The sequence below is a fragment of the Porites lutea genome, chromosome 5, assembly GCF_958299795.1.
Source record: "Porites lutea chromosome 5, jaPorLute2.1, whole genome shotgun sequence".
NCBI classification, from domain to species: domain Eukaryota; kingdom Metazoa; phylum Cnidaria; class Anthozoa; order Scleractinia; family Poritidae; genus Porites; species Porites lutea.
In genome coordinates this window covers 2,058,583-2,084,441 of record NC_133205.1, presented here as the reverse complement: position 1 = coordinate 2,084,441, position 25,859 = coordinate 2,058,583, and the positions used below count along the sequence as shown (strand labels likewise).

At 37.4% G+C, this 25,859-nt stretch overlaps 1 protein-coding gene across 4 annotated transcripts in view; it reads left to right on the top strand.

The window, feature by feature from the left end:
* LOC140936425 (disabled homolog 2-interacting protein-like) overlaps positions 1–25,610 on the top strand; it is a 28,469-nt gene extending 2,859 nt beyond the window's left edge. Inside the window, exons 4-25 of one of the 4 annotated variants that reach the window (XM_073385897.1) lie at positions 2,305–2,402; positions 7,146–7,231; positions 9,549–9,627; positions 11,881–12,035; positions 13,545–13,652; positions 14,384–14,482; positions 14,754–14,839; positions 15,300–15,430; positions 16,335–16,379; positions 16,573–16,638; positions 17,111–17,207; positions 17,305–17,384; positions 18,150–18,212; positions 18,558–18,670; positions 18,914–18,991; positions 19,114–19,181; positions 19,520–19,595; positions 19,850–19,940; positions 20,527–20,634; positions 21,044–22,143; positions 23,122–23,209; positions 23,653–25,610. In XM_073385897.1, the coding sequence (XP_073241998.1) occupies positions 2,305–2,402; positions 7,146–7,231; positions 9,549–9,627; positions 11,881–12,035; positions 13,545–13,652; positions 14,384–14,482; positions 14,754–14,839; positions 15,300–15,430; positions 16,335–16,379; positions 16,573–16,638; positions 17,111–17,207; positions 17,305–17,384; positions 18,150–18,212; positions 18,558–18,670; positions 18,914–18,991; positions 19,114–19,181; positions 19,520–19,595; positions 19,850–19,940; positions 20,527–20,634; positions 21,044–22,143; positions 23,122–23,209; positions 23,653–24,060 (3,323 nt within the window). In that variant the 3' untranslated portion in view covers positions 24,061–25,610. Of the gene's footprint in view, positions 1–2,304; positions 2,403–5,747; positions 6,046–6,597; positions 6,774–7,145; positions 7,232–9,548; positions 9,628–11,880; positions 12,036–12,980; positions 13,057–13,544; positions 13,653–14,383; positions 14,483–14,753; positions 14,840–15,299; positions 15,431–16,334; positions 16,380–16,572; positions 16,639–17,110; positions 17,208–17,304; positions 17,385–18,149; positions 18,213–18,557; positions 18,671–18,913; positions 18,992–19,113; positions 19,182–19,519; positions 19,596–19,849; positions 19,941–20,526; positions 20,635–21,043; positions 22,144–23,121; positions 23,210–23,652 lie in introns of those variants that run through there. The other 3 variants (XM_073385894.1, XM_073385895.1, XM_073385896.1) reach the window with 3 other exon arrangements.
* Positions 25,611–25,859: the final 249 nt, after the last annotated feature.

Here is a 25,859-nt window from a genome sequence, read left to right as displayed (position 1 = left end):
GTCAGGAATTTACCACAAACTGATTTTTAAAATAGAGACAACTTGCGAGCGAGAATACGATTGTTAATTCAAAGGTCTTTATTGTCTAGTTCCACCGCATGTGCGGCTAAACAAATTAACCAAAGGTGTAAAATAGAAAAAATATTGAATGGCACAAAAATTAAATTTCGATTCCGCGGTATATTAGCAATTCTGTTTGTCGGTACAATTTAATGTTTTTCCTTAAAACTTGGGAAATTAGCGGGAATGGCAACAACAGTGATATAATATTCTTGCGAGAAAAGCGACATTACATAGGGCACCTTGTACTTTTAAAAGTTGTATAATATCTCTTTTCCTCTCCAAATAAGCCGACTTTTTAGAATTCCAAAATATCCCTTGAGTTTGGTATTGTGAGTTGAATTGCGTGGAAACGAATGTTTTAAACAAAGTAGCTTGAAAACACCTGATAAAGCACTTTCAGACAGTGAAGTTATTGATCAATAATTACTGGAAAATACAATTTTTAAACTCTTGCGGCCTTACTGTCTTACAGCAGAAAATTTATGTTATTTATTTATTTTCTTTATAGTATGTTACCATGTTCCTTACTGCATATATTTGTATATTTGTATTTAACTTTTAAATTCTATGGTGATGAAACCAAAACAAAGAACGAGAATATTTAGATCTACTGAAATCAATTGTTAAAGTGTTCTCTGACTTTCAGTTACACCGGGATTATCCTTAAAACAAGCTCTCAGCTGATATAGAACAAAACACCTTTATACCCTGACTATCGTAGATTGAAATGAGTTTTAATAACGGAGGTTGTTTATGTTATGAAATTCATTATCTTGATTTCTGTGTAAAATAGTACAACCTGTCGCTGTCAGTATCCCAAGTTCATTTCCATCGGTAGTAATGTTATTAAGAGCAGTAATTATTGAAACGAATAAAAACAGAATGGTTGGCTGATTTCTCTCAAAGAATTTTTTAACTCACAGCGCTTGTAGATTAATTAAAATCAATTTATTACCCTTGCCGTTAAAATAATTGTTTTCCGGTGGTCAGATGATGGTGGCCCAGCTTTCACGGATCAGAGAGTTTTAACCATCAGGAACAAAGTTAAATTTCTCATTTGAAGTGCAACCTGCATCTAATTTGGTATTTGGAATAAGCCATTAATGAAATCAAGGCTGAAGGGACTGTTCGCTTTTTTTTCCTGCTCACCTGTTAGTTAGCGGCCTCGCTCTCCGCCTTCTTACGACGAATCTCCCACAAAGAAAGCGGTCGGAAAACCCTTCAAATTTATTATGTAAAATCCGAAAGGTAATTTCTTTTTTATTGTAGGTCTTAGTACATTATGTTTTTTTGGAACAACAATTTGATTGAAAACGGCGAAACAACAAAAGAAAGCTTTGGCTCTCCATTTACGAGGTGCTTCTTAGAAGCTTTGTCATGTCACAAAACGGTGACAATTCTTCGCTACTAATTATGGATAAATTCCTTCCGTACTGGCCTTCTGTATCTCACGTGAAACTCGTGTGATTGCTTCTCGTGATTTTTGTAGTTGTTACCTGTCCTAAAAATAGCCTAATTTCTATATATAATAATGTACCACCAAGATGGATCTTTCAAGCACAAAGTTGAGATGCAACTCTTCTCAAAGTTTGAAGAAATTGTAGAGCAGGTTCAGAGCCACCTTAATTTTTCGTAACTCACAGTTTTGAAAATTCCAATCGATTTTGAGAGAAAGGAGACCATACGGATTTTTGAGTGACAAGCACCATGGGCTGAAATTTACGATAAATCTGTTGCTGTTGTAAATTTGACTATAACGTGTTTGCCAATAATTTTTGGTATCGTTTAAAGCGAAGTTCTTATTTTAGCATCGACTGGAAAAGACTAGTAAAGTTGATTCGTCAAAACTTGATTGCGAGTGCTTGAAAATGCTGTAAAAGGCAGCTTACATGAAATAATTCTCTCAACAGTGAAACTATATACAATAAACTGAGGTTTGATATTTAGATGCTTGAAATGACAATGGACATTGTTATTTGCTAAACCATCAATATATCGCTCTAAAAATGAATTAGAAGAAATTGTCAAGTCTCACACATACAAAAGAGCAGAAATCTCATAAGGGTATGAGATGCTATTTAGGCAAAATCTGGTTTAGGTCGATATGACAGAGTGATTTTGTTCTAAATTGTTTTTGTTTTCGTATCCAACTCTTACTCGCTTAATATCATGTTCTAAACTTGGGTTTTACTATGGTTTAACTTCCTTTAAATTGTTTATATCGTGAATTTGTTGTTGCAGGTCTCTCCCGTGTTCACCGTCTTCGTCTTTCACGCCGGTTTTTCTCCGAAGATTTCTTGCAAGGAGGGCAAAATGGCACCCGTTCCTCAAAGTTGAGTGTAAGTTTTCTATTAAGGGATTACTAAGGGCGTGTTCGATCGACCATACTCTGGAATACTAATAATGGAATAAATTCTGGATATCACTTATTTTGGCGTTCATTTAGTGCATTGCAGTATCTAGAAATCTGCTTGATAAAAAATAGTTCTCTATGTAGTGTTAAGTAGTCCAAATAAGAGATTTGCAACAAAACTTTTGGATCATATTCTTATTCCGTAAACACAATCGAACGCACCCTTAATGACGCATAAGAAAAGAAATACAGAAGGGGTTATTTTTGTTAGAAACTGGGTTGTTGTGTCAATGGGGAAGTAGAACACTGCTAAAGGAAGTAAATACTTTCGTAGGGTAGTACTTTGTGGAATTCCGCTAAGTGTATCTGTCTTGGCCCGTGTGACTGTTAACGATGCGAGATTCTTCACTTGAAATTCCTCTGTCTCCTTGCCCCAGCTCAGCTTCATCTCTCTTCAGCGCTTTCAACTTTTGACTACTTTTTAATCGTTTTACTCAACGGTTCCAGGAGAAAGTGAGAATAGAGGTTGTCTGTATTGGCCATACATGACTCAACAAAAGAGCACTTCGTCATAAGTTATTTTTAGATCAAGCTCCAAGTGCATAGTTTTTAAGAGGGTAAGGAAATGACCAATTACATAAAAATGCTCGGCTCTGCTCATGGGTCATCGAAGTGAAGATTTATCTCAATATCTAATTTGCTGTTTGCATAACCCACTTGGAATTTCTCCGTCTTCGATTCGATATGAAAATATGAGATATGTCTGGTGGAAACATTGTGTTATTTCTCGTGGGTTGCAAAACAGACACTTTTTAGTCAGTTAGTTGATAAGGCTTTCGTAAGATATGAAGAATTATACAGATCGAGCAGCTATAAAGCACCTCCGAGTTCTCCATAATTTTTCGTATCCTTCTTATATAACTTGCTTACTTCTATGTTAAATGTCCGTCTTCAAAACTTTTATCAGATCTTGGCAGTTTAAGGATAAAGGTGTCTGTTATTCCAGATAATTTCATATAGCAGTTTATATCCGTTGATTGGTATTTTTGAGGCAGTAGTTCGGCTATTTCGTCTTCCCATAACCTGTGAAATCGTCCACCATTTTCCTTAGCTCTACATGCTCTACCTCTTACATCCAGTCGAGAATTGTACGAATGACGTCAACTGTAAATTAACAGCAAATTTTCGAAGCTGAGTGTACTGAAGTTATTGTTAGCTGTCTTTGGACGCTAGATGGACAAATTGTTGCTTTTGTCGTTGTATTAGCCTGCGTAGTAAGCGTTTCCGCGCGGTTTCGGAGCAAAGAACGAGGAATGAGAGTCAAAGACCGCGCGAAAAATGAGGCTCTCGTTCCATTTTTCGCGCGGCCAACGCTGAAAATCCCGTTCCTTGTCGTTTCTCGGTCTTTCTTTGCTCCGAAACCACACGGAAACGCTTGCTACGCAGCCTATCGTTGTCTGGAAGTATAGTTGAAAATTGGGAAAGTGGAAAGATTGATCGAAATCTGGTAAATTCCTCGTTTCTTGCAAAGCACCAATAATTTTAGTCTCATCGCAAAATTAAATTGATTCTAAGGTGATTACAGACTGCGTGTCCCCTGGAAGGAATTGCTTACAATTACAATATGGAATCCAATGCAGTATACAATGATTCACTGCAGTGTCGTGCATGCAGCGCATACAGTGCGCCTAGTCTTAGAGACAGCCATTCTGTCAACATATCGCTATTAGGGACCTTAAGCAGAAACGACGACGACGGCAGTGAAAATGTCTCTAAACAAATGAATTTGCGTTCTTTCAAACTTAATCGCGTCTATTTGGACCCGCTCAATATATCAAATGCAGGCGACTTTTCCTGGAGTTGAATTCGTAAGGATTTTATTCAAGTTCAAAAAGAGGAAGGAACATTCGTCGTTGTTTGTCCACGTCCTCCATAAAACGTCAAATTAGGAGGTTTCACGTCGTAGCGTGCAGTGGACGTCAAAGAAATGTACTAAAAAGCGTGATGCACGTGCAGAGCTGTTGTTTTGATCATTAAACCTATTGTTTTTTGAAGTTGTCGTCGTCGTCGTCGAAGTAGTTGCTTAAGCTCCCTAATCATCCTGTTAGCAGAGTCTTCTTAACGGTATCCTCTGCTCGCAGAAAAGGATCAACATAGCTATATCACCTTAATTCTTGGTTTATCACATCACGTTCCTATGGGAAAACCACTAAAATATCAATAACTATGTTTTTCAATTATTATTTGACGTAAAACACCAAAGCAAAGTTCTTTAATGAAGTTTCACTTGAATGGTCACTCTTGCGGATTTTTGTCTCAAAACGGTTATTCTAACGAAGTATCTCGTTTAAAGAAAGTAAGTGGACCTCCACAACTTTTGTATAAGAGTGGTTTATTGTAATTATTATGTTTTTTTTCTGATGTTCTATGGTTTGTTAACCCTCTTGACAGTACAATTTTCTTAGATACTGCAGTTGCCCCTTAATGATGTTTCTTTGAACAACTTTTTAACAAGAAATCTAAAAGTGTGACTGGTTTGGTGTACTCTAAAATTACCAAGGGAATTAACGTTGCGTGTTCCCAGTTAATAATTTTGATTCCAGTTGCAAATTGCCGTTAAGCGAAACCATTATCTTTGGAGATAACAGTGGTAATTATTGTCAGTATTGTTGTGATACAAGAGGTGTGTTCAGGATGTGTGAGCTTAAATGCAAAATTACCATAACCGAATTTGAAAGAAGCATTGATGTTCCTAAGCTCTCTTTTGTTCACTTCCAGTTTTTGTTCTCTGCGGGTCATGAAAATTATTCTGAAAGAAAAAGTCTGTCTGATAGTCTGATATTGAACTGTATTTACTGAGTTCCTCCGTGGTGACCTAAAATGGTCTAACTTGTTTTGTTTTTGATGGTCTCAGTTACCCGGGCTCCAGAGGTCCGTTCTCGAAGTACCAAGGGTGTAGACGTAATCTGATGATGTATTTCTGATCATCAAAAAGCCTTTTATTTTTATTGTTTATAGGAGAATTGATTTTGATTTTTGCTTCTGTTGCGATGAAGTTTCAAAACAGGGCTTTTTTAATCTCAGCAATTGGACTAACCCTATTTTAAAGCTAAGTTGCTGGTTATTTTCATTGGTTGATAACGATATGTTCCTTGAAGGCCGTTAAATAAGGCTGTACCCAGTACTGAATTAGCGCACAATTCTTCAGAACTTTCGTCACCGACGATAACCACTTCCTTCCTTAACAAGCAAGCCAGTGATTCGTAGCGTAATGCAAAAATGGTTTGTTCATTCAAACACCTTCATTTATAGAAGCTGCTGTCGTTTTGTCTAATGGTCGAATGAGATAACACAACAAAAGAAACAAGAAAGCGAACATCGGATGCCATATCAATTGCTCACGGTCGCGGGCCTGGGGTAAATTACATATTTGTCAGCATTTTTCATAAACAGGCGCGGCGTGAAAATATCTCAAGGCAAACATTAAGAAGAATTTGAATCGCTTCAATAGTTAAACGAGAACGCGTTATCCTTTGTCCCTCCGTTTCTCTGCTTCGTCGTGCTAACTGCTGGTTTTTGTGGAAAAGGACTGTGAACGATTTCCATCGAACTGACACTGCATGTCTAAGGTAGGTAGTGTTAAAAAATTTTCAATAAATAGCGCTCGTGACTAAAGATAATAACTTGACTTAAGTTTACTTATTTCTCTTTCAAGTCACATCAATAAATTACAACTTCAGACACGTGACGAGGTGTTTTACATTTGCCAAATTCAGTTCGACTTCTGAGTTCGACTTTTGCCCTTAAAACGAGTTTTACTCATTCAGGTAAATTTAAATTGAGTAGCGATATATTCGGGCATTTTGTTTTAAGTACTGATTTAATGCAGGATTGACAGAAACTTTTGAATATCGTCGATTTTAAAACTTTGTTATTTGAAGCATTTGTTCAAGTAGAATGTCCTCATTTCTGATCAGATATTACAGGTTATGTCAAAACGATGCCTATATTTCTATCTTTTCAAATTGAAATGTAAGAAACTCACATTGCGTTTTCTGACTGTAATTATTCAAGTTTCTTATGATAGCGGAAGAATGCAAGTTGGGCCAATATCGCATTGATATACTGCTTAAACGTTCTTGCGGTTTTCGACAAAAGTCACCCTCTGCGATGTCATCAATGGGTCTGATTCGGCTCTGCTTCGTAAAAGTCTTGTGGGTTTTGTTCCAGAAAAACAATTAAATCTTAGCAGTCCTTTTGCACAATGTGAAAGGGAGTTTAGTCGTCAAAATTCAGCAGCTGTTACTTTATACACCTTTAAGGGAAAGCTGCATTTGCCCACAACCTTGCAATGAAGGTAAATTAATTCTTTGTCAGCTCCACTTGCAAAAAACGTATCATTGCCTCGTCAATTTTAACAGCTTTGCTTATACATATTCCGATGCTTTCTAGCAGTTTCTTCCAGCTTTCTGAAATACGACTCAACTGTTATCAAAGTATTCCGCCAACTCTGAGGGATTATATGAACCAAAGTATGTCCAAATTTTTCTTAATCATTCCCATGCCACAATCTTAGTTAGGAAAAGGGAAATTTCACAGTACCTGATATACAAAAGTTTCCGCTGGTTCTATTTCTGAATAGAGTGGGTTAAAAATATTAGTGGTACTGCCAAACGATTACTGATTAACGACGAAAATTGTTTAACGCAAAATTCTTTATCTGTTGCAGGATTTTTCCAAAAAAATTGCCGATGGAATAAGGTCTCATCGCTCAAGAAGTTTGTTTATTCCAAGAAAGGTTAACAATGACGACGGGTAAGATCTCAGTGAGGAATCATTTACTTTTAATAACCTTACATATATTGACCCTTTCAGTTCCCGAAGTCCGTAAAGGTCAAATTCGAGAAAATTTCCAATTCTCGTTTTCTACTTAATACCGAAAAAGCTAACATCACCTTGTGAGCAAGGAGTTTTCTATGAGTGTTCACTCTGCAAGATTTCGTCCACAGATTCAGAAATTACAACCACCTTGCAAAACTCCATCGTTCACACTTTGAGTGAAAGGGTTTAAAAGTTGTAAAATTAGATGATGTCCTCCCTTAAATAGCTAATCGTGAAGTAACTTTTCCTTTAAGTACACGTCTAGTAAGGGGTTCGGGGTTAACGGAAAGTTTACTCTTTTTAACGATTTTCTTCATAGGAATTCCACTAAGTCTGTGTTGAATGTTTTAAACGATCTATATTACCATGCCCAATTTTCGCGTCTTTTCGTAGAAAAAACATTATGGTGAAGTAACGTAACCAAAAATAAACGGTTATGAAGGGTGTGTACAGAATGTTACCGTTCTTGTTAAGTAATTTCTCTGGGTTTTCGGCACAATTTTGAGTGAACTTTCTGAACGATCTATTCCACCTTACTCAATTTTCTTTTTCGTGTTGTTTATTGAACCTCGTGCGATAACACTGTTTGTCCTGGTCTGGAATAATTGGGATATCTAAAATGTCACAGCAAGTGCTTTGTAATCTCTTTTTGAATGAAGTAATTGTGCATAATAAGTCAAAGAACATTGCATGATAGAATGGTAAATTATTTAAGTTAATTGCCTTCATTAAAACGCTGTTTGCGAGGCGACATTAATTGCCCCTCTCCTCCCATTGGTTGTTGAATCTTTTAGTATTTTTTCGTCTTTAATAAACTGAACTAAGCGCGTATACAAAAGCTGTGCAAATGCCGAACAAAACCGGCTTAATCCCTTTACATTGTGAGTGCCCCAAACATTATTCGTTTGAGCGGGTGGTATTTCAGATATGTTTGTAAAGTTCAAACGACTTCGTGTAGAACATTTTGCTTGGAAATGTTATCTGCGGTTGAAAGAGTCAGGCTGGATAACAATGAAAAGTAAATGCGGTAATTATTCTGACGGCAGATGTCATGGATGACTCGCAGCTTCTAAAAAGTATGCAGATGCCAACGATCTATGTGTCGGAGGCAACCCAAGCGGTCAAAGCAATCACACGGTAGGCTGCAGTCGACAAGTTGATGTCTTTTCGGCTACTACCCGCAACGATAATCGGTTGCAAAGGCTTTTGCCTTCTACAAATCTTTTTTTTTGCCAAGTCGCTGGCAGCATAGTTAAGTCATTTATAATAAGGACCCAAATTAGCTTTAATTTATAACTAAGTCTGAAAAGCTATAACTCAGTCGAAGAAATTCCATATTGGCTGTTTTCTTACCTAGTGCATTATTCCAATATATTTCCCATATTTTCCTTTGAGTTGACGTAATCCATAGATTTAAGGCTTGAATTCACATGATATACTTCTTTGACTTAGCCGGCGTGTGGACGAAAGGATGTACATTTATTTATTTACAGTACTACATATGCTTTTCGTTGTTTTCAGCATATACTCTTAAAACCACGCCAATGGTTCCTAGATAGCCTTGTATACATTCCGTAACATTTTAACCCTACAATGGAAGCAGTCTATTACCGTTTTTCTGCTGTCTAGAGCGCATAAAGAAAGTTTGCTTACTTTGTTTGATCTTTCAAGTTTTATGTGGCGATGTACTTGTGTGCATCGAGCAATTCCAGATATACAGTCAAATAAAATTAATTTACATTCATCCATATAAGTACAAGTTAACCTTGTAACTTATATCGTAATACGAACAACAAACGGTCATGTGAGACTTTCCCAGTGCTTGGGGAACATTTTTCTCGGTGTTCAAAGCTGAAATGATTTCTGCAGACAGAAGTGTTCCTAACTGTACCCCAAAGAAAACTTAGAGATCAAGTTATGCATAAATTAGCCATTATTTTGATGGCTTAAGTTCTTAAATGTCGCCGATTCCATTTGTTATTTAATTTGGCTCTAATATTTTCACCCAATTAGCTGCTTGCTAGAAATCATTTTCAATTTTATCCAATTCGTTTATAAGTTAATTACTTGAATCATTCATCGGTCATTTGGCCTCTAGATCTACGACAGTTGTATAATTATCAGATATTTGCGGTGACAGCTAGCTTACTGTTTGGTTATTAAAGTGCAAGACTACTGGGCCTAGTTTAGTGTGCGATAGTTAAGGAACGGCGCTGGATCATTTTTTAACTCATCATTCCTCATTTTCTAGCGGGTTTTTAAGCCTTAGTCCACCGCCCATAAGATGGAGGTCGCAGGAGACATTGGATAGCAAAATGAAAACAACAACTGTAAGTGATCCATTGTTTTAAATAGTACTTCTAGAGCAATAATACGTTATATAGTGAATATCTACTATGCGATGATCTATGTTGCTGAGGTATTGTCTGAAGTCCAACCGATCTTTTACATCATTTATAAACTCTCTGTAGAGCCAGAGACGCCAGAGACAGTTAAGTGAAATAGGCTTTGAAAAGTGAACTTTAGTGCGGGTAGCTTCGTTGCGCTGGAGTACATACGTTCTAGTTCAAAGCCACGTTTATTTACTATTTTAGCTTCATAGCGATTAATTTGGTCTCCTATGTACTGTAGGCCTTACAAACCGAGATATAGCTCAAAAATATGTGGTAGAATTAACAGAACAGGAAGCGAAAAGAAAGAGAAACACAGAGAATAAATAGCTGGGAGAAGTTGACTGTTTGTTTAGTTAAATTTCCTTCTCGTTGTGTCTTCCATGCCGAACTGACTATATATTTGAGACAATTCAAATACCTAAATTTGATCATGTTTCTCACAATATTTATGAAAAAAGAGCTTTTTTTGGCTTTGATGTTATGTACTGGTTAAATTCGCTTTTGCATCCGTAAACACGAAAAGGTAATCTCGGAACATTCTCGGAGCAACATATAGCCCGCATAAGATATAATTATCATTGGGACCTGTTAGTGGTCATCATTGCCAGTGAAAATGAGGGTAGATGATCGATTTTTTGCTCGAGTGATTACATTTCGGATTGTCTTCGCGCAAACCGTAGAACTTTTCCGAACAAAGATTGCGGTCGTTACGGTTTTAAATTCGCTGGACCATTTTATGCCCACACACCAATGGCAAACAAACACAATTATAAAGGACAGAAAACGGTGCATCTCTGTTCTTTGACGAGAAAAGAAGTAAACACAAAGATATGTTATTATTTGAGCCTCACGCGAGCCTTCGGCCCATATAGGATGAAGAAATGGAAAATTTACCTCAACTAGAATATATCAAAAACATGAAACAACTAACCAGGAAAAAACCGAAGTGGACGAATTTCGACAATCTTTGTAGAAACAGCTTTTATTTTTGTCCGTTCGTAGAATAGAAGTAAAACTCTCGGTAATGTTTGTTGTGGCGTGTCGGATTTCATGATCGATTGTTTGAACAATGCACAGGGTGGACGAAAGAGTTTTTTTGTATTCGAATAGTAATTATATTAAATGTTGACACCCCAGTCAATTTTTTGTGGTACATTGAATTGCTGAGGGATTAACAAAGAACAATTTGAAAAGGAATTTGACGTTAGGAACCCTTCAGCTTTTAAAATTTCGGGGATTCCTTTGTTTTGAATGTTTCCAGGTTGGACAACGTAAGCTCTTTCTTTTTCGTTTGTGGCAAAAATTATATTCATTAAAAAACCATTCTGTTATATTATGCCTCTATTTTGCTGCCAACGCAGTGTCGGTAGATAAAAGAATTAAAGTATAGTACATGAGACCGCTCCCAACTTAAGTTCTGCTGCCAGCCATATTTAACTCCAATGGGACAAAAGTCGACTTAAAATTCTTAAATTAATTTCAAGGAAAATGCTATTCAGAAGTTTTTACTTAGAATGTCACCCCTAGAAAAAGATGCTATTTCAATTGAAAAAAGGAAAATAATATTGGAAATGGACCCTCATTCAGGGGTAACTTGCTTTAACTTACTATTACCTGAAAACATAAAGACTAAATAAGGATAAACAAGACGGCTTAGGAATTAAAGTTGGAGTGATAATAACTCAGAAATTTTTCTCTCTATTCCTTTAGTAAGTTATCATTGCTTAAAAATGTTGCACCGTTGTATCTTCAAAATGAAAAAACAGAAAGCAAACTGCGGTGATAAACATAAAGAAACATAAGCGCATTTCTGGAAAGAAAAAAAAACTTAAACTTGACGTTTCGTATGTTCCAACATACTTCTTCAGAAGTAATAAACCGTTGAGTAACAACAGAAATTAAATGTAGAATAAGTAACTGAAACGTCAAGTTTAAGTCTTTTTTTTTCTTTCCAGAAATGCGTTAATATTTCCTTGTGTTTATCACCGCAGTTTGTTTTTTGTCTCTTCTTTAGCTAAGATGGCCAAAAAAGTATGTATATGGTGTATCTTTGTTCGTACTGATACACATTTTGTTCTTGAGACGAGATTGTTTGTAAGTTTTTGTTAATTAGTTAATGACGAGGTAGTGAATTTGTAGCGTTAAGAGATCAAGCCATTACTTTAATTTCTTAATTTCGTTTTTAAACAGGACAGCGTAGACTTGTCCATCAGTGGTCACGTGACTGTCCGTCCGATCCATCCCAGCATTCTTTCGAGGCAGCACTGTTTTCAAGTAACCACGCCTCATGAGACCAAGTACTTTTCTTGTCGAAGTTCTCAAGAGCTGGAAAAATGGGTTGTAAGGTAAGCAATTATCTAATGCCATAAAGGTGTAAGGTGAATCAGTACACACGAATAAACTGTTGACTGCTCTTTAGTCTGCTTTTCTTTTCTTCTTTTCTCTTCTTTCACTTTCCTCCCATTTTTTTCCTTGTTATCTCGCCTTGAGCTACCGTATACCCCCTAGTTATTTAAAACAGCCCCCTCCATTGTTTATTTGGGGGGGGGGGGGGGGGGGGGGGCTGGTGAGACCAGATCCCGTTCCTCGGGAGTTCACAATGCTTGCAAGCGCATGTCACCAACTAAAATGGTACATTTGTGATTTTGTGATGTTTGCGTTGAGGATTATTACGCGACGACACAACTGACTACTGCATACGGTACCCTACTAAGTAAATTATACCCACTCAAGCTAAACTGCTTGTGGAATTACATATTCAGCGTAACAAGAGTGCTATGTTCACGTGAAAAAAAATTGCGGGTTGTGTTTTCCTAGAAAGAAGACTCTTCTACCGCTGCATCGACCTCAAAAGTCTAAAGTGACCGTATCATTATGCTAAAAAGCTTAGCCAGCTGTGCTATAAAAATGTCTATACGCGTATGCCCTTGACCTATTTATACAACTTCGTCTGAAAAGTTTTGATATCACTATAGTTTTCAAGTCCATTAAAAAAATTGAAAAAATCCTTATTTAGTATAGCTACATTTTATACCTATATTTTCATACAAATTTTCTGACGGTTTCCTGTCATAAATGAAACTAAAACTAGAGCTTTCTGAGCCATAAATAAATTAAGGAAAAAGTTTTTCTGTATTCAAGATGGTATATTCCTGATATACTCCACCCAGATGGATACTTCCTTATTAGCAAAACTTAACGTAATGAAAGATTGTGACGTCATTTGAAAATAAACACGTCTCTACAGACGTGATCAAAAGTAATAGTCACTGTTTATACTCAACCTGGTCCTCAACCTGCGTGTGAAAATAATTTATCAGTTTGAAGAATTATTAACATGGTCCGTTGGCAAAGGGTGTACAACAGGTAAAATGCTTTGCTTTTTTTACCCTTAAAGACGCCAATCTGGTTAAATACCCTTTTCGAGTAACTTTTTGTGAAAGAACAGTATATCGAACCATGATGTCGTTATCATTTTTATTTAATTAAATAAGCCAAGTTACAACTTTGTAGGCTTTGAGTTTTTACCATTTCTGAGAGTAAACATTAGTTTGTTTATTCATTTATTAATCTATTTTGGTAGTTTGTCGTTTATGTCTGGTTGCAGTTTTGAGATACATGTTGTGATTCAATTTTATCCTTGGTGTAATTTTATTTCCCTTTGTTTTAAACTCATTATCATACATTATCATACCCCAAAACAACAGGAAATAAAATTTAAACTAACGATAAAACTGAACTACAACATACACAAAGGGGAAGGCGTACGAATGTATGAAATATATTTTTTTATTCACGTTTACACAATTTTATACATTTCATGTTTATTTTTATATATTTTTTCGGTTTCATAGCATCAAGAAATCGATCCAGCCGACCAGAGATATTCAGTACAGAACAGATATTGGTTTAACAGTGTGGATCGTTGAGGCCAAGGGGCTAACGGACAAATCAAAACGACGGTAAGGCGCTCAAAGAACGTTTCCAACCGGCAAAGCTATTTCAGATTCAAAAGGCAACGATGCGAATACTAGGTTCTCGCTTACTTGAATAATTTCAGTGTTCAATTTAACTGATTGACTTTATTGTCATTTGCATCAGCTGTTTGACTATAGTTGTTTACCGAATCGTGTAGAATGAAAAATATGCGATGTATATAGATACAATTCTTTTGTTTACGTTTGGTTTATGAGTATTACTATATACCTGTAACATCAATTGTCATTTGTTTCCACGGTTAGAATTCTAGTTCTCGTTATCTGTTACCGAAAGGTCAATTCAGTGTTGTTTTGCCTCTCAAAAATCGAAAAAGAGCTGGGAGATTTACCTTATCGGAACTCCACCTTGTAGTTCAATTCTGCTTAGAGCGGTGCCCGTGACGCCATGCTTCAATTTTCGTGTTAGTAAAGCCCGCTGATACTTCCGTCCGAATTGATAATCAGAGTCACGTTCTTGCAAAACGACAAGCAAGGAGAAAATTTGAATGTGGTTTTTATTTTTAATGAATGGAATTTTAACCCGGCTGTGGTCTGAAAATGAAGAACATTTGGTCGTACAATTTTAGATTTTCATTGTCCATTTTATATGTTCCGGCTAATATAATTATTGTACAAGTTGTATCCTTAAAACGTAACACTTAACACGTATTTCTTGTTTCGTTTCATATATTTATTTACTTATTTTGAACTTTTAGGTTCTACTGCGAGTTGTTTTTTGACAAAGTTATCTACGCTAAAACATCGTCCAAGCCCAAGTCGGACATTTTGTTTTGGGGAGAAAATTTTGCCTTCAAGTGAGTAAAGTTTGGACGAACAGTGATGAACACCTAATCTTTCTTTAATGAAGGGTAGCAAATTGCTCCTTTATTTTGGGGAGAAAATGTAATTACAAAGAAATATAGTAGAGGTTCAACTGATATGAAAGTGACGTTATATTACGTGACGTGACGCAACGTTACCGCATAAGGGAAATGGTTACCAAAAATAGAATGTGCTAATTCTGAAATAATTTTTTCATTACTTTCATCTTGATTTTTTTCTCTATGTGTTGCGTTTGATTTTTAGTGATTTACCTGAAGTAAAGACCGTAACGGTGCAAATTTACAAGGAAGCAGATGGCAAAAACCGGAAAGAGAAAAGAAAGCCTATTGGTTAGTATGGAATTATATCTTTGATTATTTTGCCTCACTAATTAACATACCAAGTACAATCGTACGATCCCACGCTCGTGACGTGCTGATTATTTCATCTTCACATTTGTTCACCGAGCTTAAAAAATTGCAATCTTTTATTCTTTCGCCATACAATCGAAAGGTTGCGATAAATCAACTTTGTCAGTTTATCTTAAACTGTCTTGAAAATGAGCTGCTTTTCGTTTTTATTTCAAAAGTGGACTTAAGTAAAGGCCACTTCTCTTCAAAAGCCGCTTTGCTCTGCATCTACATCTCTGCAAAGAAGCTGCTGTGGTGGGTCGACTGTACTTTGCCTATATAACTCTTACTTTCTCTTACTAACTCTTAAAGTATCTTTGGGGGAACCCCTTCCTCGTGTATGTAGATGCTTTTTTCCTGCTAAATTTAACTTTAAACTTTTATTCGTTTTCTACTGAAGGATCTGTGGATGTAGCAGTGGACTCGTTGGAAGTCGGTGTTGAAGTGGAGAAATGGTATCCTGTTACTATGGAGACCAGCAAGACAAATGGAGGAGAAGCCCCGAGCATCCGACTCAAGTTTAAATACCAGGTAGCTTTTTATTTTTCTTTGTGCTTTAGTAAGCTGAAATCTTCCCCGAAAATTAATTTCAAAGAGGCTGCTGCATTGTTGTTGCTGCATTGTTTGTTGCTCGTCTGTCTATAAGGCCCCGTCAGTCCACAGTAATGCGTTTCCGCAGAACCCCATAACCTAGAACATACAAATCGCACACTTAGCCTATGCAACGGCGTTTTCACAGATCAGTTTATTTTTAGCATGATTTTGGAGTATTTTTTCAGCGAAATAGAAGCACCGTTCCATATGTGTGCACATCCATACTACGATAATGACGAAAAGAAAAAGTAAATGCTATCCAAACATCAGAAATACTATTTTTGCTGAATGATTTGCAAGAATTATTTTATAGTCCAAATTCGCGGCAAAATTGATCTAAAAACAAATTGCTATGTGAAAACGCCATTGCATGGCCAGAAGGGAGTAGCTCGCTCCAGGTTAGAGGCTCCTGGTTTTCCTTTGAAAACGCAGATATTTCGATACGTTTAGGCCTTCTGTCCACACTATTACGCTGAACGTTTTCATCGGAAACGCATCGCTTTGAAAACGCTCTTGAAAGTGGATCAAAACGAGATCGCATACCTATCGTTTCAGTGTGGATGGTCGAAAACGCATCAAAATGAAGACGATGACCAAAAATATCGCCAGCGGGTGTGTTTAGCATGCGCATGAAGTTCAACTTAGGTCATACGTCCAGTTCTATCGTTTTCGAACGTTTTAGTGCAGACAGTCGAAAACGCGTCAAAACGGTAGAGTGGACGCGAATCGATGAATGCTTTTTGGATGACAACGAAAACGCATTCTTTTGAAATGCATTTAGTATAGACAGGGCTTAAGGCATATATCTTAAGGTTAACGATTATTTTTGTTTTCCTTCTAGAAAGTTTCAATCCTGCCCATAAAGTGTTATGACGAATTGCGCGAGGTAAAACTATTTTGTTTCAGTTTCTTTTAGTTCTATTTTACTTTAATGACATATTCTTCTTTTAGAAAGGCTAGGTTCCTTAAAAACCCAGCCCTCTAATATTTAAGTGTATGTTTTAACAAACTTAAAAGTCGGAATGGTTGAGATTTGGAGAGAATTTTACATTCCTTATGTGATGTGTGTTCTGTTTTAGTACTTAGAGCGTAACTACATGACAGTCTGCCAAGCCTTGGAACCAGTGGTCAGCGTAAAGCTCAAGGTAATTGATAAAAAATTATATTGCATTTAAATGATTGCTTTTTGCCGATGCACTGCAATTCCCCACTCGATAAATTGTAAGGGGAATCAGGGGTATAAGCCTTTGGCGTAACCATTTGTAGGATCGTTTGGGTGGACTATTGTTAGTTATGATTGGTCGATGGTATTCCCTATACTAACTAACGCGTGTCCATCCGAAACAACCCAAAAGTACCCTTGCGCCGAAAACTTGTACCCATTCCCATTATATTTTCTGGAGTGGGGAATAACGGAGTAGCGTTAGAACGTTATGTCAGATGAAGTGTTTGCTATCATTGAATTCATGATTTAGTGCGATTTTTAAGGCTTCAGTGCCCTTGTATAGTTCACCAAAAAAATGAATCACTTAAGATTAAAACTTAGTCAATGCAAGATTGTAAGTGTAGCGTTTCTTGTTATTGTCTCCCTTTTTCACCAAATAACCGCTTTTTTAGGACGAGATCTCTCGAGTGTTGTTAAGAATCCTTCAAGCCAGTGGCAAAGCAACGGAGTTTCTTGCAACTATTGTTATGGAGGAAGTCAAGAATTTGGGTAAGCCGTATGCCGAGTTTTAATTCTTTTTGTTTGCTTGTTCTAGTGAACTATGAAAGTTGGCTTAAATGGATGTATTATTTTTTTTGGCTCACAGAGGATGAAAATCTTGTTTTTCGCGGTAATTCCTTTGCGACAAAAGCCATGGACTCGTACATGAAAATGATTGGTGAATCAGTAAGTCAGCAGTAGTAATTATAAAAGTATAACTAACCCTTGAATTAGCGTCAATTTCCGTATACCGGAAAAGTGACAGAAATAGTATGAAAGAAGTCAAGACCAGTCTTAACAGATTGCAACAGATTATACAGACTTACTTAACATTGGCTGTATTGTCAGCACAGTGGAACGCCCTCATGAGACCATTTTTTTTCTGATCAGAGCGAGAAGTCCAGTCTACAGACTCGTGAAGAAACGGCGATCCATGCAGAATCTTACCCAGTCACTATTTGTGTTTCATTTTGGGGTAAGAGAAGATTGGGGTTAGCTTAAGGCGCGCGGGGGCTCATGGTAGGGGTTCCTTCGTCCTTTCCCATGAGTTCCCCCGCGCCTCAACCCAACCCCAATCTACTCTCACCCCATAAAACCCCATAGAAAGCGACTGGCTACGAGTCTGCCATCCAAACATTTATTGACGGCGACTACCTTGTTAACTCCCTAAACGTTCTTTTCTGCACAATCAATCAATCAATCTCTTGCAAGTTGTTCAGAGTATCTAAATGAACATTTTTAGCAATATGTGCCAAATCCAGCAACAGAAAGTTTTTTCATCACTAGGTTACAGAAAGGCTTAGTACACAATGCAACACTGCCCCGTAAATAGGAGGATTCCGCTATTATGACCAAGTTTGATGAACTATCCGTGATCGTGTTAATGGAGTTCCAATATGCGTGTTATTTATTTGACATTTACTACAACAACAATTTTTTGTTTTATTGCAGTATTTGCAGGAAACGCTTGGTGACTTTGTTCAGTCCGTCTATGAATCTGAAGAGGAATGCGAGGTAGAATGATTGAAGCTCTGTTCACAACGACGAAAACTATGCTATGAACCATACCGGTTAACCTGGCTCAATTCTTTAAAAAAAAAGGGCCTTGGGATTAGTTGATTAGTTGAGGAATGAAAAAGAATCTTGAAACCCAGAACAAAGAATTCATTTTTCTATTGTTGGTGGGTTTGAGTCCTCTCAAAGCTTTGTGATTATTACTATAACGCAACGCTAATATAACGTAACATAACGTAACAGTACCCACATAACGTTACGAAATTTGTTTAGATAGCTCCGTGTGAACTGCCTACCTTTGTCAGTGAGGACAAAATCTAACACAACACTGTTCTTTTTTCTTAGATCGATCCATCAAAAAAGACCTCCGGAAATATTGAGTCTAACAAGGAGAACTTGAAAACGTTTGTTGAGAAGGTCTGGAACCTTATCATGTGTTCGTCTTGCTTTTTTCCCAGGTAAAAAGTTGGAAGAAATCTGTTTTGTAACTATTAATGTATATGTTAGTGTATCTCTCGTTTTTTTGCTGATTTTGATAATGAGTCGCTTGTTTTGGTTTGTATATACAGGAGGGTCCTGTAATTTTTACGTTTAGACAAAGTATCTTTAGATAGCCGTGAATTAGGGTATTTCTGCACCAGCCCTGCGATGTGAAATGACTCAAGTTGTTCGATCCACATTTTTTCTTTTTCTTTCCTCAGCGACCTGCGAACGACTTTTTACGAGTTCCGTCGTTGGTGCGAAGGAAGAAGCGAAGATCTGAGTACAAAGTTAATCAGGTTAGTTATTGAAAAAACTTTTAGCTACTCTAACTTTCTTCAATTCTTGGTCTCAAAACCTGAACGCGAAAAGAAAATAAGTATGTGATACTAACAAATACGTTTTTCTTCTTTCTATGCAGTGGCTCCATCTTTTTGAGGTTTTTATGTCCTGCTATTCTCTCGCCAAGTTTGTTTCATTTAGTACAAGGTTAGTGATTTTCGTTGAGTGTGAAGAAAGTTAGTCACTTGGTCTCGATGATCAGTCTCCCACGTCGCGCAAAGCGTTGCCTGACGAGACAAAAACAGCTGCGGGGGAGTCTAAAAGAAAGTACGCTAAATTGACGGGAGTATACCCAGTCTTTGCCTAGTAATGAAATGATCAGTTGAAAAACTTTCCTATCGAGATCAAATGAATGGTGATATGCTTAATTGGCCTTTGAATACCAGCCATGTTTGGTCCCGAAAGGATCCTTGCATAATGAGTGAGAAGTCAGAGAAAACGTGTATTTTCATACAAGGACTTAATCGAGTGTTCTTTGTTTTTAGAATATCCAGACGAGAAAACATCAAGAGCCTTAACTCTGATTGCTAAGGTGATGCAAAATTTGGCCAACTTTACGAGGTAACGACATTTTCCTACACTGTCTTTTACTGCCGTTTAGCTTTTCCACATTTAATTTGTTAGTTAGAGCAGGGTTCAACGTCGAACTTTACACCATGTTTAGTGACTCTTATGCTAGTGAACAAAAGCTATTGTCGTCTCTTATTAGCTGGGTGTAAGCCCCTAACAACACTCCCAAATATCGGCCTAGAAACATCCTTAAAGATTTTAAGGCATCAAGCTGGTATTTATCGACATGTACCGTTATTTTACAGATTTGGTGGAAAGGAAGAATACATGGGCTTCATGAATGGATTCGTGGAAAAAGAATTCGTCAACATGCGCAGATTTCTTGATGATATCTCAGTAAGTTATAAATTGAGTAGTTGTTTAATTAAACTAAAAAGTGAAAAGTTGTCGCAAATATCAGTACAACTGATGAGAATGCTGCTTAGCCAAAGTCGACATCGACATTGTCATAGTCGTTTTAAATTTCAAAGGACTCTTCGCTGATTCAGAGAGAATTAAAAACATTATTTAAGCACTTTGCATTTCTTGTTCACAATAAAAGTTAACATTGCTCGGTTCTAAAGTTCGCCTAAAGCAAGAGATCATCTTATTCCTAAAGACATTCCATCACTATGCAGACAACTTTTCGTGATGGAAGGTATTTTGATAACTTAATATGTTTGGTCACTGTACGTAAATGAGTGATTATGACGTCTAAAATCAGATTCTGCATGATCAGAAAAGAAATTTACTTTTACAAGACTGCGAGAATTCTCTTATGTTCTTCAAAGTCACTGGGGCAGCACGCGTACGCGCGAACGGTTTTTGCCCCTAAACTTTTACTGTCGGAACGGTAAACCCGCGAACCCGACGGAGCCAAGGGAAAACTCTAACTTTTACAGAATATCCTTACAATTTTAACTTTTCGTCTCCTTGTCAACAGTCGAGGCCTGACACTATTGAAAACCAATATGAAGGAATCATCGACAGTGGACGGGAATTGGCTCTTATGTTCAACATCCTTAAAGATCAGACCAGTACCATGAACCAGGTTAGTTTGTTAACGTCTTAATTTTTATTTTCCTCTCATACACTGATTTTCTCCTAGCCTGCTAATGCTAGCGTATTTCCGGTCGTCGCTTGTCTGGAGGCTAAATTATTCGAGGAAGAACACCGTTCCACGACTCTCTGCATCTCTTTATGTGCCCCCAATTACTGCCAAGAGGCATTAAAAAGCTTAGGACACTGTATTAAAGTGTATGATGATAATGTCGATGATGATGATGATGATGATGATGATAATGATGATGATGAGGCAATTGTAACTCCGCTAAGCTACCCTCTGTTTCAAAGAGTTCTGCCTAGTGCGTCTCTCTTAAGTTCTAGCTCTCTGAAATTGCGCCCTTTGTGTTTAAATGTTTCCATTTCTGACGATTAAATCCTCTCGGTGCATTTTTTAGGATACCCTGGAAACCCTTCGGCCGCTACAGTTTATTCTTAAGTCACTCCAAGAGATATACCACGATTCTGAGAGAAACTTCGCTCTCGGAAATGAAAGTCTGGTGGCGCACCGGAAATGGGCGTCGTCCTCAGACCTTGTGACAGACCAAGAGAAAAACAACATAACCCTCACGCCAGTTTCACAAATAAGGATCATGAAATCACCCAGACGCAACCAAAATACATCGAATGAGAGCAAACCGGAGGCAAATCTTGTCTACAATGGTAGTTCACCGACCCCGACTCCGCCAGATAGTCTGACAGTGTCTCGCTATGATAATTCGATTCTGTCTCCCATCTCTGATGTTGATCCTCCTAGTTTATCACCGAGGAAACGAGTATCTTACCGTGATGATGTACACAGCAGTCTTCGTCGCCGGTCTTATCGGAGAGCGATTGCCTCAGATGATAATACTGATCACAATTCACTTGAACGTGACCAAAGTTCTTCCGAAAGGCCTCCCACGCCGCCCAAAAAGTCGGATTCGCAACGTCGGGCTCGCTTGGAAGCGCCTCAAATTGTGACAAATGTGGATGCTGATCGCGCTGGTGAAACTCGGGTAATTTACCAGGGAGATAAATCAAGTTCAAACAGTCTCAACCGGTCAGCAGATAGCACCCATAAAAAACAGCTAAGGGCTGTCCCTGATTCGCGACAAAGATACGGCAACGGTGTGGTATCACCTCGAAGATCTCCGTCTGGCAACAACCCTTCGATGACAACAGATCAAAGTCGGACTTCCTCTCTCAACAGAACGTCGCCTCCTATTCCAACATCTCCCAAACCGTCTCCATATGCATCTACCGATTCTCTGAGGAGGTCATCTGGCGATAAAGACGCTTATTCGTCATCCTCTTCACCTCGTTCATCTCCCAGATCATCACGCACAAGTGGCAGTGCAACGAAGCTCCTCAATCCCGGTCACGTGGCTCGCAGTCCATCGCGAACCAGCAGCAGTTCCAGCGGAAGCGAGGAGAGTTGGCACAGTGTGGCCAGCAGCGTGGAAGGAGCTGGAAGAAGAAGGGTGCGAAAGATGCCTCGGACACCAAGTCCAACCGGGTAAGTGTCACATTAAAAGCAAAAAAAGAATGGGTTGTGAATTTTTTGCTCACTACAGAGATAAGGTTGGGAATATTTTGTAGACACATCACTGGATTATCATCATCCCCCACCCCCACCCGGTTCATGATTTATGTAAGACCCCTAATTTAAGTCCCTCGAAGGAAAAGTTTCTTGAACTCCAAGCAATTTCTTTTCTTCTATAAACAAAAGCAAGCTTACGTCTCGTGAAAAGAAGGCAAAGAAGAGCACTTAATTAATAAGATGCCGTATGCTTCTTTTTATTAGTTTTTCAATTGTTATGAATCATTTGGAAAAACTCATGCACATTAAGTGTACATTAAAAGTCAATAGCTTTGACCTTAGTTCTTGTTAGGGTAAGTGTTCTGTAAGTGTTTCGGACGGTCTTGGGATTTTATAACTGGACGGCAGTTAAAACATCTGCACATGTACTCCAATACCCTTTAGATTTAGTAAAGGGGTTTGATGTTGTAAAAACAAATCTCACTTGTTCTTTCATGGTCGTATCCGATCCCTACTTAAATATGATCGTATTCGACTTATTTCTGGTGCCGCTCGAGTTCAATTCTTGAGCTTCTATGAGCTGAATACGAAAACCGTAAGGACCAATTAAGTGTTCCGCACGACCACCTAGATGAACTCTATCATGTAGATTTTTTACGGTCATTAAATTGCTTTACTATTTAGATGGTTAAGTGAGCGTTAATGGTAGAAGTTATTTATCAAACCCCTTGAGGTTTCAATAAACCAAGCATTTCTTGTTTGTCCCGCTACCTTTCGAATGCAAATCAATTCTTGTTGCTTTGGAAGATAAACAAAAGACAGCCATTGCAATATACAATCAAATTGCTTGTAAACTCTTCGATTACGCCTTTCAAGCTCAACCTGCAGCCTATCAAAACGACGATTTATATTTTACGTCTTATTTTTCATGATTAATTTTTCATTTTGTAACAGCACAATCTGGGAGAGAATGCCACCCAGGATAGGGACAGAAGATTTTGAGAATGGCTATGACGCCCTTCAACCGAAAACAGCAGCGGAGGTAAGGCTGAAACAACTCTTTCTATCTCTTGATGCAAATAATAATAAATGTTCAAACTTCACATGTTTTAATGATGTCTTTTGAATTCATGTTTTGTTCTACCCCACCTGTCTAGTTTATGGATTTTGGGTATGCTCCTCTTTGCTAAAAATTCCTTTCTTTATAGCTTCGTTCTGAGCCATAATGGTTTTGAAACATTATAGTTCACCCAGAAATCAATTTATTGTTGTTGATGTCAATGGAAGCGTAGGAAAGTTTTTATATCACCCTCTTTGGCCTACCCCAGCTGAAACAACAACAACAGAAAAAACACCTCGAATTCCTACGTCGAATGTCAAGTTCATTGTATCATTATTTTTGTCACTATTTCCTACTCTGTGAAGAAGTGGATGTTAGCAACTCGAGAGATTTCATGAATACATCTTTCGTTACTCTTCTTTCAGTATGAACAAGAGCTCAGTGACCTTCGTGAGGAGCTGTTGGAGACAAAAAGGAATCTAGCTTCGACACATGAGCAGTTAATTTTACAGGAATCCAGCACACATAAGCTGGTTGCTTCCTTCAAGGAAAGACTCGCCGACAGCGAGAAGAGTCTTCAGAAACTGCGTGAAGAAAAGGACAAAGAAATGAAGGAGTTGCTTGATCGCTTGGTGAGCGTTGAATCTGAGCTTCGCAAAGAACAGGATGAAATGCAAGAAGTGATTCAAGCCAAGCAGGTCATTATCGAAGCTCAAGAGAGAAGAATCAAGTCAGCCGACTCGAGCAATGCAAAGTTGATCGCCACCTTGAACCAGATTCGAAGTTCACGAAATAACAGCAAACTACTAAACTATCCTAGTAGTGACTTATGAGAAAATCGTTTTCGCCAAAACTGCGGTTTTCATAAAACAGAATACCTTAAGAAAATATCCTTTGGATATTTTTAAGTTGTACACCATTGTAGGTGAATTCTGTTCTCAGTGTAAACCAGTAATCAGCCTGGGTTATCAGGGTTGGGACCCTTAGCAAAAAGCTTACCATGATATTGGTTTACGTAGTTGTTTACTATCCTGAAAAGGGATTCAACTACAACATTGACACATTGTTGCCTTGACGGGCTGCCTGAAGTGTCAGTATTAGTCACACCGCTGCTCAAGTAGAACAAATGACAAGATAAATTAAAAGGAGCGCTCTATTCTGTAGCTCAAGACGATTCCCCTTAAACCCATTCAATGGATGATAAAAACGTCTCTAAAAGCTCATTCGAGGCAGAGGATATGCTGGTTCAATTTCTAATTTCGATTTAGCTTTTAAGGTAGATTTTTCACGTTTTTATGAACGTAAAAGAGTTTTTGTCTTAAAAAGAAATGAGGGCAAAAAGAGCTGTTATGTATTTTTTTTATCTAAACGGGTTTTGATAGTCAATATCTCGAAGTACTTTCTTGAGGTAAGTTCATGGAAAAGTAAATTTTATCCGAAATTTAATGTTTAAATATGAGCAAACATCTTTTTGGAAGTTTTTTTTTCGAGCGCAGTCCGTAAACTACTTTTTGAGACAAGCTCTCGGCGCGAAGATTTGCGGGATTGTTTTGATGGCCAAGTTTTGTAAAGTCATGATTATTCGATGGTATCCTAGGCAACCAATAACCAATAAGAACTAACGCTTTTCCACTCAACTGATCCCTTATTCACCCTACAGTTTAAAAAGTGGCAAATGTTATTTATTGTTATCATCATTATTTTTTTGTTATCATTGACATTATCATTATTAATATTATTATTATTGTTATGAAGTTATTATGCGGTTTTGAATTTTGATCTGCTGCGTATAAAGGATCAGAATTTAAGTCTTGTATAAATTAATTTCTAGCGAAGCAAGTTTTCAAAACGATAAAAGATAACGACATTGTGTTAAAAAATAGAGGTCGTCAATACTGGTGAATTATTCAAGATTTTGATTGAAACGTAAGAATAATCTGACTTTTAAAATTAGTAGCCATTCTTTTGCAGTGCAGCGATTTCAGAAACTCCTTTAAAAAAACTGCTGACCTATCAAGTTTTAAAGGATTTTTAAAATCGCTCTGAGAGTTTAATTATTATTTATTAACACAAATTAAGACTTTTCTTTGATTCTTTTTTGTATAAGATATATTGTAATATTTCCATGCCCCGAGGTTAAGGGTATAAAAACCGCCAACTTTGGTGATATATATCATTCATAAACATGTAATATTTTAAAAGGGAAATAGAAAATGGAACAAATTAGAATACAATGTGAAAAAAGGAAGTAAAATTTATTACTATAACGGGGGTAGTTATACATACCATCCGTCTTTAAATTATGTAGTGATACTGCATTTGGCTACAATTAATTACATTCGAAAGTAATTGAAACATGAATAAAAAGTGAAAAAATGGGAACATTGAATACAATAACTTTATTTTCTTTGTGGGTGTTCATTTGAGGTAGCATAACATCTTATCCTAGTGACTACAATGGGTTTTAGCAAGAGAGTATAAAGGTTAAGATAGAGAGAGTATCCCCACAGGTAATTCGTCTGCAAATATTTTTAGAACCACGCGGATAAGAAGGCTACCTCGCGCTCTGCTTGGATATTTATTACCCTGTTAGTAGTTGTGTGATACGGACAGTCAACAACGTTTTCATCTT